The sequence below is a fragment of the Quercus suber genome, unplaced genomic scaffold (assembly GCF_002906115.3).
Source record: "Quercus suber isolate HL8 unplaced genomic scaffold, Cork oak 2.0 scaffold_60, whole genome shotgun sequence".
Lineage (NCBI taxonomy): Eukaryota > Viridiplantae > Streptophyta > Magnoliopsida > Fagales > Fagaceae > Quercus > Quercus suber.
Genome location: NW_027069525.1, coordinates 723,375 through 738,896, shown reverse-complemented (window position 1 = coordinate 738,896; position 15,522 = coordinate 723,375). Strand labels below are relative to the sequence as shown.

Here is a 15,522-nt window from a genome sequence, read left to right as displayed (position 1 = left end):
GGTGATATAATTGTATAAATAAGATATTTTCTAAAATAAATATTAAGTTTCATTTTAATGTTATACCTCATAACTAAACTAATGAATATGTTTAGTTATTAAATTACAACACACTTATTACTAGTAATAAAGATTACAATTTATATCGTAATTTTTATTTAGTGTACCAAACGTACCATTATTATTTTATCAATTATTTTGGAAAAGATTGTGAAAAAGTTGTATACCTATCAGATTACTGCATTGATCTCTCCAATAAATTGGAGGCAAAAGTGGCCCCCGGGCTTTCAAGTTGCATGAGTCATGGTCATAGGATTCTGGCCATAATGGGGCTAGCACTGATCATTAGTTGAAAACTACTTGAGCAATTTTTCCAGGAATCTGTACGAATAAAAAGAAGAAAAAATTTAAAAAATAAAATAAAAAAGTGATGCTTTGAGAGACACCCCTATCGATATTTCGAATCCTTATCATCCAGTCTATTCCCAAGACAGCAAGACTCCAATAGAAAGTAATATGTGCGGAATTCTCCTCCTTTTCAAAAACATTAGTGGTCCTTCCTCACTAGTGGCCGGTTTACCAAAATACCCCAAAATTAGAAAATTATCAAAATACCTTTAAAATCTAAAATTCAAAATACCGGCCACTAGTGGTCCTTCCATCAAAATACCTTCGAAATTCAAAATACCGGCGAAATTCAAAATACCGGCCACTAGTGGTCTATATTTCGAATCCTTATCATCCAGTCTATCCCCAAGACAGCGAGACTCCAATAGAAAGTAATATGTGTGAAATTCTTCTCCCTTTCTTCTTCCTCTTCACGATCTGACCCATCCTTTTCCCTCTCTCTCTACAACACTCTCACTACTTTCTCTCTCTTCCTCTCTCTCTCTTGCTTTGGTTCCATTATTTTTCGACGCTGGCTTGGCTCTTTTTCGAGAGGCTTTGTGAGGTCCGAACCTGGATTTGGACAAACCCGAACCTCAGGTTCGAAGAAAGCTCAGAGTTGGTAAATACTACTAAATAATTAATTAAATAAATAAAGTGAAAAAAATGAGTGATTGTTGTCTGTCTTTTATTTTCTATAAATTTATTTTTTAGCTGTGTCCGTTTGAAACGGCGTCACTCGCTGGGAAAAAATACGGCGTTTGTTGCTGCCCGCTGCCCGTTTTCAAAATACCTTTAAAATCTAAAAAATTATCAAAATAACTTCGAAATTAGAAAATGACCAAAATAGCCTTGAAGATTAAAAAATTACCCCAGCTCCCGCAACCCAAAACTCCTCCTCTACCAGCTCCCCAACGTTCAGACCCACGGCAGATCTCCTTCCTCAGACCCACAGCAAAGACCACTTCTCCTTCCTCCAAAATGCAGACCACCAACCACCGTAGAGATCTCCTTCCTCAGACCCACGAGGGCCACAACAGAGCATCCAAAGAATCAAAACCTACCATACCCACCATTCCCACAAACCAACATATATCTCCTTCCTCAGACCCACGGCAAAGACCACTACCGCAAGCCACAAACCACCCACATACAAACGCCGTCCCATTTGCCGTTGATCTCATCCAGCCCATCGAAATCGACCCAGCCAGCCCAGTCGGTGATGCAATTTATAGGTTTCATTCTTAATTTTTGTTCTTCAATTCACTTTTATTTAGATTTAATATTCCTGATTAATTTCTGCTTTTTTGTTGCCTTTCTCTTTAGTCTTTTCCAAATTTCTGAATTTTTTTTAGTACATCTATTTGTCTATGTACATCCAATTTCTAATACTGTAGTGTTCTCCTTACATTTAAAGAACTCATGAAACTCAATTTGAATTGTAACTTATCATGTATAAATTTTTTTTTTGAAATTTAATGTAGTTAATTTTTTGGTTTCAATTTCTTCCAACTCTCAGTCCAGTCTCTATGCTTTGCTCTGTAGTCAGTAGACTCAAGGTACAGAGAACACATCATATTGAATTATATGTTAGAATTTTCTTTTTCTTTTTCTTTTGGAGAGACATCTCAGACTTAAACTAGCCTAAGATGAATTTTACTAGCAGGAATGGTGTGCGTTGGCAGTGGCAGTGCAAGTGTTGCGTGATATTCATAATAGTAAAATAATACTTATTATCTGTTGGTCCTCTTGTGTGTGTATTGATATTGTATTATGTATAGGCATATTGTTTTACATCTCCATGCATTCATACTGGTTTTGTGCATGCTAAATTTCTTTTGCATTGTGGGACAGAAAGTCAAGCTACTTCCTACTTTTTCGTACTATTAAAGAACAATAATGATTTATATAGTAATTTTGAATAATGAACCTAATTTCTTTGTGTTCCTTTTTGTTCAGGGAACGGTTGCTGGGAACCCTTCTTTCAGACCTTGTGATGGTGCAGGGGTTTCAGAGACTTTCCAAAAGTATGAGCTCAGAGCTTCAGACTGTAGCTTTTTACACTGTTTGGTAACTTGTTTTAAATCTTTCAATTATTTCACTACAACTAATGTACCCCTTCAATGCAGTGTCATCTGGACTAAAAGTATGTGGAGATTGTTCTTTCTTGTTAGGCGTTGCTATGATTTAAAAGAACCTGTACTACTTGTTGGTGAAACGGGGGGTGGGAAGACCACTGTCTGTCAATTACTGAGTAGTGATTTGGGCTTGAAATTGCACATACTAAACTGCCATCAGTACACAGAGACATCTGATTTTCTTGGGGTTGCTTATCACTATCTGTGGTGTTTACTTTCTATTTGTGTGCTCGAATGTCATTTGAAAATCTTTTGGAAGTGTTTAATTTTTATGAATTAACAACTCATGAATTTTTTAATGGGGATTTTATCCTATTCGAGAGAGATCGAGACTGATTGCAAAATATAAAGAAATAATAGAACAGGTGATGACGTTGGAGGCTTTTATGTTTTATCCGCCATCCTCTAGAATCTGTAAGTATTCTATTGTTTATCTTATTCGTTGATGATGTACATGGTAACATTTTGGGGATAAGGCTTGATTGTTGATGTTTATGGCACACATAATATTCTAATACAAGCCTTTTGCTCTAGACCATTTCTTCGGCTATTAGTCAAGCTTCTTCGACTCTTGATCAGCTGACTAAAATGATAGTTCATTACAAACAAGGCCTTGCCTTGGGTTCTGATGTTACAATGGATTTTGAAAATATGATAGAAGAACTCTCTAATCTGCATCAGAAATGGCAGACCATTTTTATGTGGCAAGATGGGCCTCTTGTACAAGCAATGAATGATGGTGATTTATTCCTTGTGGATGAAATTTCCTTGGCTGATGGTAGTGTACTTGAAAGATAGAACAGTGTATTGGAGCCAGAAAGAAAACTAGTGAGAAATTTCCTTTTCTAAAAACTGATTTTGGTTAAGCGGCTCAATTACTTTTTACATTAGTTATTTGTCTACAGATGTCTTTATAGTGGTTGGAATTATAGTGATTGTTTGCTTTTCCCTGCCAAAAAAATAGAGAACTATATGCCTTTTTACATTATGGTAAATGTTCAATTTTTGAAGAGGATGTGAGTCATAGGATAAGAGCATGGTTTCTTTATCCCTCCCTTATAAATGAAATCTGTTATATCTGCATGAATGGCTTTTCTTGACATAGTTCAAACTGGCAAGCAATTTTATGGGTTATATACATATATTATTCCTCTTCACTCTACTTGGTATCTAATCTGCTCCTTGTCACTTTTTATATACCGACTTCTGGTTCTGATTTACATTATGTGTTTCATTTTCTTACCCATTTGTCATCACTCATCCATGTACGTGTTATAAATCATATATTCATAATGATATATGTTTTCCTGTTTACAGTCTTTGGCTGAGAAAGATGGGTCTGTTTTGGAGAAAATTACTGCTCATCAAAATTTTTTTGTTCTTGCAACTATGAATCCTGGTGGTGATTATGGCAAGAAGGAACTATCTCCAGCTCTTCGTAATCGGTTTACAGAGATATGGGTTCCCCCTGTTGGTGACCTAAATGAGCTTAAGAGTATTGTTCTGCAGAGGTAGATAAGTTTGAAGTACATGTTTGTGGAAGATAATGCATTTAATGAACACTTTCTTGGTCAGAGTTTCTTAATAGTTTTTTTGTGCAGATTTTCCAACCCAAACCAATCGCACATTGTAGATGCTATGCTAAGTTTTTGGGAAGTACGTTCTTTTGCAACTCCTCATTTCTACTTTATCAATGATTTCTTTTTCCTATAAAGTAATGTACTCTTGGGTGTTCTTATTAAAAAAAAAAAAAAAGTACTCTTGGGTGTTACTGTATAGAGTGTTATTTGACAATGCTGATTGCTGGTTCACCATTTTGCCCTTATCAATTCTAAAAATTATAAATATCTCAAGTGTGATTACACATTCTTCCTCAGCTTTTTTTGGGTGGAAAGCTATTAAGAGGGCAGCTACTTTCACTTTTTAGAAGTTCTCCCTTAACATACATAGGGTGCCATCATTACAACTGATTGTTTGGCATATTAAGACCATGTACAATATATTTGGTTCAACTTTTTTTATAAGTTTTTCTTTCATCTTTGGTCATATCCTCTGTCAAATCCTAGTTTGCCTCTGTTGACGTACGTTTAGAGTTTCTCTTGAGTATATGCTGCCTCCAACTTGAGCAAAACAGATTTCTCTGAATTGGTGTATGAATGGCAGCCATTGTTAAATGTTATTGACCCATCTTAAATTTTCCTCTCATTAGTTAATTTGTGCCAAGTTTCTCTCAGGGGAGCAACTTTTGTTTTCTTTCTAGTTGGCAAGTTTTAAAATAGTAGTTGAATGATGAATTTCATCCTTTCCTAATATTTCACTCTTTTGGGACAAGTGATGGTTTATTATGGTAACAAAGCAGGTGGTCTTGAGGTTCAAACCTTTTCTTCATTCTAACCCCCATTTAAGTTTTCAAAATTACACACATTGGGTCCTAGATATTGGAGGGGAGTTTGGGCCTACACATGAAGGGGGAATGTTAGAGTAATGGTTGATTCATTGAACTCAAAATTTCTTACTACTATACCCTTTGGTAATTTCTGAGTAACTCATTGATGCAGGCCAGCCAACCAACCCCCCCTCTACCATTAGGACTGACAACCAGCCACCCTCTACAAGCCAAACAGCCAACCAACCCCCCCTCTACCATTAGGACTGACGACCAGCCAACCTCTACAAGCCAAACAGCCAGCCAACCTTTCTGACCTCTTAGGGCAGCCAGCAGCCCCTTATTTTGACTTCTCATATCTGCCATGTATCCTCTTTAAATACAGCTTTGACTTATGTAACTATTAGCTACTTTATTTCCTAATAGTAAAAGATTATAAATAGGCTAGCTATGTAAAAGTACAATCAGTTTTTGATGTGAATATAATTTAGTTTCAGACCTGGACAGAAACTTGTTTCTCCAGTTTCTCTGTAATTCCAGCTTTAATTCTTAATTTTAATGCAATTCTAGTTCAAGTTCTTAATCAATTGATCTTGATTCCCATCACTCATGCACTCCATGGGACTTGAACCCAAGGTCTCATTCACCCTGTCATTCTTGTGGTGGTTGGAATTGCCATTAGTATTTGCAAATAGTAAAATAAAAGGAATTTTTATATTTTGGTCTCAGATGAAAGATGTGAGCTCATCATAGCAATAATCTTCCTCTCTTAGTTGCAAGAACGTCAGAAGTTTATAAGACCATGAGTTGAGTTTTTCAAAGATTTTTTTGTTTTGTGGTTTTGGTCATTTGTTGCCTGTCCTGTGATTTTTTATTCTTGGCTTGTGGCTGTGGCTGATTGGTGACTATCTAGTATATTAAACTACTAAATGCTAATATATATATATATATATATAGGCAGCTAGTTCTGGAATAATAATAGTAGCCTCAAATCTTAATTTCTAACTTTATGTTTTAATATCTGTGCTATACAGTGGTTCAACCAGTTACACCCTGGGCGGATGCTTACTGTTAGAGATCTTCTCTCTTGGGTTGCTTTTATTAACATGACAGAGAGGAGTTTAGGGCCTGAATTTGCATTTCTCCATGGGGCATTTCTTGTGTTGCTTGATGGACTAAGTTTATGTACATTCTTGCTTTGTTATAGCAGTACCTGGCCTTATAGTTTCTATTCTTTAATAGTGAATAACTGCAAATTTCTTTTCAAAACAATTTGGCTAAGCATTTATTTTTACCATTTCTTATTGATGGTAGGAAATTTTTTTGTTTGGTCTCAAGTGGTAAGTCATTTTTTGCTATCTTATGTCCATATATTTTTTTATGTTTGTTCAGGGACTGGTATTTCTAAAAAGGATGCTGTAGAGTTGAGGCAAATTCTATGGCCAGAAATTTCTAGAAATTTTAATAAAGTTCCACTATATTATTTGACCTTTAACCAACATTTTTTGCTTTAGTAATAAGATATAGGCATTACGTGTCCTACTTGTGTTATTTGTCTCAATGATAAGTGTTAGGCACTGTATGATGTGCTTTTGTCATGTGACACAATATAAATACTTTACATAGTTTTATCTAACTAAAGCTCTATTACCAAAGTTTCAAGAAATTTCATTTTATCTAACCAAATCTTACCAAAGTTTAAAGAAATTTCATAGAATTTTCATTATTTATTTTAATTATTTAGTTATCTATTATAATTTTTGGTTTTGATAAAGCCTTGGTCTTAAACAATGTGCTTTTACCAAGTATAAGATACAAAAATATTAACAATCAAGCAATCCCAAACGATGTGTTTCATTATTTTTTTTTTCTTTGTATTTGTTTGTAATTCTTTAGGCTACTTTATGCCCTTTTGCATGAAGTGGTCTCTTCTCTATAAACCTTTCATACATATATATGAGAAAAAAAAAAAAAAATCAAAGAACTTACTCTTTAGTATGTCTTTGAGGAGGTGCAGATTTTTTGTGAGACATTTGGTTGTCCTGCTTGTGTGTATAATATGTGTGGATGTCAAATTCTATTTCCTTTTCCTTAGTTTTCACTTTTCGCTTTTGTCATTAGGAGTATACTCATGTATGCTATGTGTGAACTTCATTTTCATGACAATGAAAACATATCTTTCTTACAACTTTCCACCCATCTGAAATCAGTTGCTATGTTCTTGTTTGCTTACCTTTTCAATATTACTTCAAAAGTTTGCCTACATTTCACTTGTATTGCTTTAATATTTTATTTTCCCAAAAGAAGTTGTTGAACGTGTACGTTTACTGCAAGTTTATTTCTTAGCTTCTCTAGTAAGTGAAATGCTGTCTGGTCTTGAGATGTTATGTTCAATTATTTACAGTAACTGATTAAGACTGCGTGCTCTTTCTGAAACAACAGGTGGAAACCAATAATTTGATATACACAAAACTTTCAAGGATGGAAAATTTTGGTTGGGGTGATCTGGGAATGACTGCTGATATTTCTTGCACTGAAAATATGCAATGTGACAATATCTTTGGTATCAATCCATTCTACATTGAAAAAGGTAACATAATTTGATGTAGTGTGTGTTATCTTATTGTTGGATAACACTAGTGACTATTAACTCGTGCTTTATTATTTTTGAGGGTTTTGGTTGTTATATCAAGTGCAGTCTATGTATGCATCTGTTTGTTTGTTAATGTTAAAAAATGTTAGTTAATTTCAGATGTTTTCATTTGTGACCGTAGCATAGATAGAGCTTTGTCAAATCAGAGCCACCAAATCCAACAGAGCTAGATTTGGATAGTCCCAAGCGCCTCCAGTACACCTCCATGCCGGTACATTTTTCCACTATGCTTTGAGAAGATAAGATACTGATGGTAGCGTGGGTACACTAAAAATGTTTTGAGTTTTTACACAAATAATAATTAGGTCTATACTTGGATTTTCAAAAATTTCCTTGTTAGTTCCAAGACTCTTTATATGTGTGTGTTCTCATTGTCCTAAGAGGCAGAGAGTTAAGAACAAGGCGTGCTTTGCGCTTTTGAGGAAGAGAGAGAAAAAGAGTATAATTAAAACTCTTTCACAGAGAAGAGTTTGGTAGGGCTTGTTAATGGTGATTTGATCGAAGGTTTGGCTGCAATAAATTTGAGAGTTTGAGGGTATATTGCATTGGGTATGGTCTTTCTTTGCTTTATATATATATATATATATATCTAATTATAAGCCAAAGAGAAAGAGAGACAGAGAGAGAGAGAGAGATTGCGGTATTTTTGGGAGAAGAAATTTGCTTTGCTTTGTTCTTGGAATAAGTGGTGGTTTTAGTCAAAGAATATTTGGGTCGTTGTTATTTAAAGGAGGAACTACACAGAGTGTTTAAGAAAACGCTTCTTTAAGGCCTTGGTACTTCCAAGGCTTTGGTTTTTTTGCTCTGGTTTTAAGGTTTTTTTTTTTGTGTTTCTCTGATAATTTGAAAGACGAGAATGGTTGAGATGGACTGGCCCTCTTCTTTGAATGAGTACGAAAAGCTTGTGATTCGGATGAACACTCCTAGGTTTGTTCCTTTTCCTTCTTTTGTGAATTCCACTCCCTGAGTCTGGATCTTTGGCTTTCATCCACAAACACACACAAACTGAGTTGCTTTTAAAAAAAAGAAAAAATTGGTCATGATGTTTAGAAAATAAAAACATTAATTTTCTCTTTGATTTTACTTCATATTGCAAAATTTCGGTGCCGTGCGTTTCTTTCTTGATCTTTGATTTTGATTTGAATTATTGTTGACTTGTATGGTGATCATAGTAGTGCAATTTTTCACAGATTATTTCTGAATTTTTTTAAGTGCTAGAAATTGATTCTTTCAACAACATCGTACCAGTATTTTCAACCCTGAATTTCCTCTTCTTTCCTTTCTAGAAAAACTTTCTTAAGGAACAAGTTTATGGGATTTTGAGTCTCTCCCTGAAATCCTTTCTTTATTGGAAAATATTTTACTTTCCCTTGTGCAAAAAATGCATTTTCCAAAACCTTCCGAACTAACTCTTCACACTCTATGAAAAAAAATTTCCACCATCATTTAATTAATTATTGACATCAAATTCATTATTTAATAAGGGTGCGTTTGTTTCGACTTCAAACTACTTCCGGAAATCAATTTCCGTAAAATAAGGGTGTTTGGCTGCTTAGGAAAATTGGGTCAACGGAAAATAATTTCCCCTTTGATCGAAAATAACCCCAAACCAGGCGGAAATGCTTTTCACCTTCTATTTTCCCTTAAACCAATTTCCGGAAAAAACTCTCTCTACTCTCCAAGCTCTCTCACGCAGCAACTCTCTCTCACACAGCAACACAAAGCTCTCTCACACGCTCCGATCAGTACTCCGATCCGGTCCAGACCAAAGCTCCAAGCTCCAAGCTCCAAGCTCAGCAGCAAGTTCAGACCTCCGATCCGGTCCAGACCTCCGCTCCGATCCGGTCCAGACCTCAAGCTCCGATCCGCTCCAGCGACCCAGACCAGACCTTCGCATGAGCAACCGCCGGCGACCTTCGACACAGCGCAACCCATCGCAACCCAGAGCAATCGCACGACCTAGAGCAACCGCCAGAGCAACCCATCGCCTTCGACCCAGAGCAACCCACGAACCTCGACCTCGTCGCCGACGGTGCCCCGTCGCCTCCACACTCTCTCTTCCTCGATCTCTCCTTTTTTCTTTTTTTCTTTTTTTTTTTTTTTTTTTTTTTTCTTTTTTTTTTTTTTTTTAATTTGATTGTTCTACAGCTTTTGCTTTGGTTCCAACAATTGCTTACCAAACAATTCATCCTTTTTAATTTTTTTTCTTGTGTCACATTCTTATTTATACATAAATGCTTTGTATTCTATTTCTAGTGCGACTATTGCCTGCCTACTTTTATAGATCCATTCTGTTTAGAGCTTTCACAGGCCTTCTCCCTGACATTCCAACTGGCCATGCTACATTCTGTGATTATCATGAACAATCAAGCATCCAACCTACAACAATCCAAGACTTCATAATCCTCGCTCTTCTCCACTAATTGATTACACAAGTATGATTCGTAGCCCTTTAATAAATATTTCTCTGAGTTTGTGCATGGGTTTCTGTCTAATGATATCATTTATGGGTTTTGGTATGAGATTGGGAGATGGAGGCAGAGGATTAGATGATAAAAGCAGAATTAGTTGTGGTTTTGGTATTCTTTTCTCTCTACAAATTTCTTATTTGATTTTGGATTCATCCTACAAAATTTCCGGCCTGAATTCATCCATCATAGCTGCTCAAGGGCATTGGGTCATGGAAATTTCAGGTTTGCTCAATTTTTAACCTTAAACACAAGATTCACATTACATTTGATATTTTTATTTGCTCAGAACCATTGTGGGTTTTGATTCTGTCAAACAGCAAGCATTATGGTTTTCAATTTCCTTAATAGCAACCTTTGTGCTTTAATTTTAAAAGACTGGATCATGATTACTCTGTTCTGCACATGCTTGTTTCATTGGTGGATATGGAGTTCAAGATTCTTTTTAAGTGATTTAATTTCTTTCATATTCATTATAGGCTGAAATTTTCTGATCATGCACTTTGTTTTATATAATTTTTGCGCGTTGTTAGTTTTTTGACACCAACATGACAATGTCCCATAAAAAAAATGGGAGTGGATGTTTTTGGTTTCCCACTTCAAGAGGTAGTGTTTTGTATAATTGGAAAAGAAGTGTTGACAACTTTTTGTAAAGAAATAAAATTTTTCCTTTAATAGTATAAATCTTCCTGGCCAAAAAAAAAGGAAAAAAAAAAAAAAGATGTGTGAGCATCAAGTAATGGCTATAAACTTTCAAAATTAAAGAGAAACTTATTAATTTAATTAAGAGGACTTGGCAGTATTATTATGCTGAAAACCTATGTTGCATACAAAATAACTTATTCATTTAATTAAGAGGACTTGGCAGTATTATTATGCTGAAAACTTATGTTGCATACAAAATAACTTATTAATTTAATTAAGAGGACTTGGCAGTATTATTATGCTGAAAACTTATGTTGCATACAAAATCTCACGAGGCAAAATTCTATCAAGCATGGCTAAATTTTCAATTTTTACTATTATAAAAAACAAACCCCCACACACATGCACATATATACAAGGAACAGTCTTGCAGACTTTGCCACCGCCAGACAGGTCTTTCTCTCAAACCAGTAAAGTTTTTAAATTTTGTTTTATAAACTCAACAGTTAGCTATATACACTTATCCAAAAAAAAAAAAAATAATGGTTAGGTATTGTATTTCAATTAACTTGATTTAGATTTGGGGTTATGTTTGGTTGTTTTTTCTTATGAATGATTACCAGAAATTGATGGGGTTATGATAATTTCAATTATTGGGCGCATTGCTCTCACGTTCGTATTTCAATACTATTCATAATTCACCATCTGTTGTCTCTCCCTCTCTCTCTTTAGGTAGTGGTACCCATCTTGTTATATTTTGTATCTATACTACTATTTAAGCGGTTTCTCCTGTTTGAATTCTTCATTTTTTATTTCTAAAATACCCTCATCGTACTCACTTACAAGTTTTCAACTAACGAGAATAAATATGTAAATTAAACTCTTACACTTTAAGACTCACAAATTCACGTACGCTTTGCAGTTTCTTAGTTTCTATCTCTCATTATTTTTCAGATTGAAGACATTTAGTTTAGCTCTACACCTTACTTTCTTTTTCTTTAGGTTAAAGACATTTACTGTCAGAGGCTCTAACAAACTTTTAGGTTCTATCTTTTGTAAGTTTCTCTTTGTCTTCTTTTCTTTTGTTTATGATTGAATTTCTTTGAGTTCTACTTTCTTTGTTTTATTTTTTATTTTTTATATTTTATTTTTTCGTTTTTTTTTTTTTAAAAATTTTATTTTATTATGTATCACATTAACTCTCTCTTTTGTTTTTTTTTTTTTTAAAATGTAATTCTACCTTCATATACTCTTATCACTGTATTTCTTAATGAATTGTTATTTCATGTTGTAGATATTGTGATAAGATTTTAAAGAGTCCATGATAGAGTTAAATTCTAAAAAATCTTTAAATACTTGGTTTAACCCTAATTCCTTTAATCTCTCTAAGGTTCACGTATGCACAAATTTTTTAGATTGCATTGAGGAGTCATTGTAGTGGAATATTAGATAAAGGTCGGGTGAAAGAGTTTACAAGAATTATTATATGTATTAACCTCACATAAAGTGGTTATCTAAGAAATTGTTGTAAAAAAGTTTATTTTAATAGAAACTATATTTATCATTTTATGTCAAGTACAATTTAAATTTTTTTCCATAAGTATTAATTTACTACTTCATAAAAAATGTTACGTACATTTTTCTTAGTTTTAAAGGTTGTTGATGTTGTTGATATATTTAAAATTTAAACTATTTTTAACTTTTGTTATGGATGTGTAGTAAGTGGCTAACTTTTAGGACTAAAAAACTAAATTTTTGGATTAAACAAAAATTGATAAATGTTATTAAATTTTTTTAAAAAGAACCCCACCACCAAAAAGAAATGTGTATCTCTTGCCATAGATATTTGAAATTTAAGCTTTTATTTAATTATGTTATGGATGTGCAGTAAATGACTAAATTTTAGGATTAAAAAACTAAATTTTAGGATTAGACAAAAAATGATAATTGCCATACATAAAAGTTGAAAAAGAGAATAACATCAACAACACCAAAAAGGAAAAAAAAAAAAAAATTGTGGATGTGTAGTTACTAAATTTTAGGATCTTTCTAAGAGCATTTCCTTTAACAAAAAACTTATTAATTTACTTAATGTACCTTATAAAAATGCAATATAAGTATCCCATTGTGCAATGTCTAATATACACCTATGAAATTTTAATGTCCCAAAAAATTTCTGTGTATTTTGAATTTTATGTGGTAGACTGATAGTCATGCTTGGAAAGTTAGAATGATGATATATGGTGTTCTATTTGTTACCTAGAGAACACTAAGCCATGTTCTATTTGTTATTTTGTTTTTTTTCTAATTTATTTTCCTGCTTAAAAAGGTATTCATTAAAAATAAGTAAGCTAAAGATTATGAGGACTTGATTTGTAGCATATATTATCATTCATTGTGAAAATTTAAATATTGTAGAAAGATTATGACATTTGTGAGGACTTGATTTGTGCAGTGAATCCACTACGTGAAAGGACTTAAGCCCAAGAAGCGCAAAACAATAAATTTATAGAGAATTGGTTAAAAAACTAGGCTATAGTTTATCAAACAAACATTAGAATAGATTCAAGTAGGAGAATGAAAAAAAGTAGGATTATATTGAAGAAAAAACAGTCCTCGGCATGATCTGAGGTGAACTGTTCTTGTTTATTATCCTCAAATTTGGTTACAAGTTTGATTCCTGAAGGCTATAGTGTTTTTTCTTTTGATTTTTGACCCCCCATCTATGAAGGATCTATCTCCTTATATAGCTTCTTCTAAAGCATCTTGATCTTACACTAGATGATTATTTGTATTTTCACTTTAGTGCTTGTTTTATCAGACACCCTCTCTGGTTGTGTAAGCCTTGGGGCAACCAACTTTGTACTGTTTAGGGGTCTTCTTCACATTAATACAGCTAGGAAAGTAGCTGCAGAACATTAAATGTGATGGTGACAGTTTTCTTCCTAAGATATTTAAAACCTTCTCTCGGTCTAATGTTTCCATAATGTCTATTCATACCGATAGAACTTTCGAAGAGGCTTTCTTCTAATGAGGTATTTATCCTCGGCTTGTCTCGTTGAGCTTTTATGGCTAAAATCAACTTTTTTATTTGTTAACATGGTCTCTAATGACGGAGATTTTTTATCCTCAGACTAGTCTTGATCCTCGGCTTGGGCCATAGACCCAATGTACAAATGTATAATGGGCTTCTAGGTCTAATATTCCTACAACATTTATTATCATTCTTTGTAACATTTTTTGGTGAGTAGATATTACATTTAGTAAATAAGTTCTAAGAAATTGTCATAGTACATTGATATTCAACTAGCTACTTTAAATTTACGTACATGGCTTCATACTTATTCAACAACAAAAATCTATATTAATTTTCTCATGAAAGGGTTAGCATGTGCCTTGCATGTGCAACCCACACTAGTATTGTATAATTTGTGTAGAGAAACGTTTAGTCTATGGTATTTAAAAAAAAAAAAAAAAACACACACACACACACACCAAAGTGACATTGTTATTAATGAAAAAATGATAATTTTACTAATGAGTTCAAGTGAAACCTAATAACAATATACTATTAATATTTGCTGTAAAAATATTGTATACATGTTTGCATATCACTAAGTTGCTTTTTACAATTTGAAGTAGAGATTCTGAGTATTTGTCACGCCAAAACAATTGTATGTAGTGTCGATGTTTATTAGGATTTTAAACAACTCTAGGCTTAAGTTACGGAAAGCTAACTTTAAATTTGACATAAAGCTGCTCTTTTTTATTTTATAGGCCTTGGCAGTGTAGTTGTAGCAGTAGCTGTAGTAATCAATTATGCAGCAGCCGTAGAGTCCAATAGATTCTCAAGTCTCTGTTTAATAGATTCTCAACTGGCTGTAATCATTTGCCATTTTATGATTCTCAATTGTTTTGAGGTCAGTAGTTTATGATTCTGTATTTAACTTATTTGGCAATTTTTGGTAAATTTGGGTATTTTGTCACCTAATCACATAATTAGTGAATTGAGGTTTTTGACATTTTTGTAAGTATTTATATGTTTTGTAGCAGTCAGAGGCAAATCAGATTATTATCAAAAAACACAAACTTTTGTCAAATTAATTTTCTGGTAAATTCTAGTTTTTCTCTCTGTGGATTAAGGAAAACTCCTCGTGAATTTGAGGTTTACTACCAGAAGTTAATTGTTTAGTTTCTGTTCAATCAAGAAAGTATCGTGTGTGCTTTCTTTAGACTTCCGTGACATCAATTTTGGTGTCTCTCTTTCTCCCATTACACCAAATCTATCTGAAACATCCATGGCTGCAGCTAGCATCCACGAGTCCTATGCCACTACCACTGATGGTTCATGCTTGTGTGGCCCTTTTCTTCTCTTAAAATTTGTCTCTCTCTGGTTTCCTGTTCTATCGATCCTAGTTGTGGCTGAGTTCTCCTTGCAGCCCCCACCTCTATCACACCACTGGTCTTTATTTATTCAATATTTTTTTTCCTATTTTTTTATTTATTGGTCTAGCTCATTACTCATGTTTGACTCATTTTGCCCTTTACATACCTCACTATTTGGGATTTTTTTATTTATTTAATTTTCTCAAAAAAATTTCTATTATAATTCTACTAATATATGCCCTAAGGGCATACGTTAGTTAAAAAAAAAAAATCCGTAAATGATTTACTAACATGTGTTTTAAGGACATACGTTTATAAAATTATTATTTTTATATTTTTAGGTGTTTTTAATGTTATTTAGTCAAATTTGGGTTTTATAAGTTTTCCTAGATGCCTTAGGTTTTACAACAACATTAGGTCCTACAAGTCTTACTTAAGTGGAATGACGGCGTTTCTTAA

At 33.6% G+C, this 15,522-nt stretch overlaps 1 protein-coding gene and 1 long non-coding RNA gene across 10 annotated transcripts; both read left to right on the top strand.

Moving 5' to 3' along the window:
- Positions 1 to 572: 572 nt before the first annotated feature.
- Positions 573 to 14,755, top strand: LOC112036220 (midasin-like). 9 transcript variants are annotated; one of them, XR_010628669.1, is made up of 9 exons: positions 1,033 to 1,622; positions 2,347 to 2,414; positions 2,517 to 2,939; positions 3,060 to 4,036; positions 4,127 to 4,181; positions 5,946 to 6,096; positions 7,354 to 7,501; positions 7,686 to 7,775; positions 8,415 to 8,513. XR_010628669.1 is itself a non-coding variant. In XM_065772525.1 (8 exons), the coding sequence occupies exons 4-7, from the start codon at positions 3,825 to 3,827 to the stop codon at positions 7,732 to 7,734; spliced, it is 459 nt and encodes a 152-aa protein (XP_065628597.1). In that variant the 5' UTR covers positions 1,036 to 1,622; positions 2,347 to 2,414; positions 2,517 to 2,939; positions 3,060 to 3,824; the 3' UTR covers positions 7,735 to 7,775; positions 14,455 to 14,755. The 9 variants fall into 9 exon arrangements, 7 of the variants coding, with proteins under 7 accessions (XP_065628593.1, XP_065628592.1, XP_065628597.1 ...); XM_065772525.1 differs by lacking the exons at positions 5,946 to 6,096; positions 8,415 to 8,513 and adding an exon at positions 14,455 to 14,755 and having other exon boundaries at positions 1,036 to 1,622; positions 7,691 to 7,775; XM_065772522.1 differs by lacking the exons at positions 5,946 to 6,096; positions 7,686 to 7,775; positions 8,415 to 8,513 and adding an exon at positions 14,455 to 14,755 and having other exon boundaries at positions 1,037 to 1,622; positions 3,060 to 3,353; positions 3,843 to 4,036.
- Positions 9,770 to 14,448, top strand: LOC136067149 (uncharacterized). The gene is made up of 3 exons (XR_010628671.1): positions 9,770 to 10,257; positions 11,680 to 11,732; positions 13,133 to 14,448. It is a non-coding gene; the product is annotated as an uncharacterized LOC136067149 (long non-coding RNA).
- Positions 14,756 to 15,522: the final 767 nt, after the last annotated feature.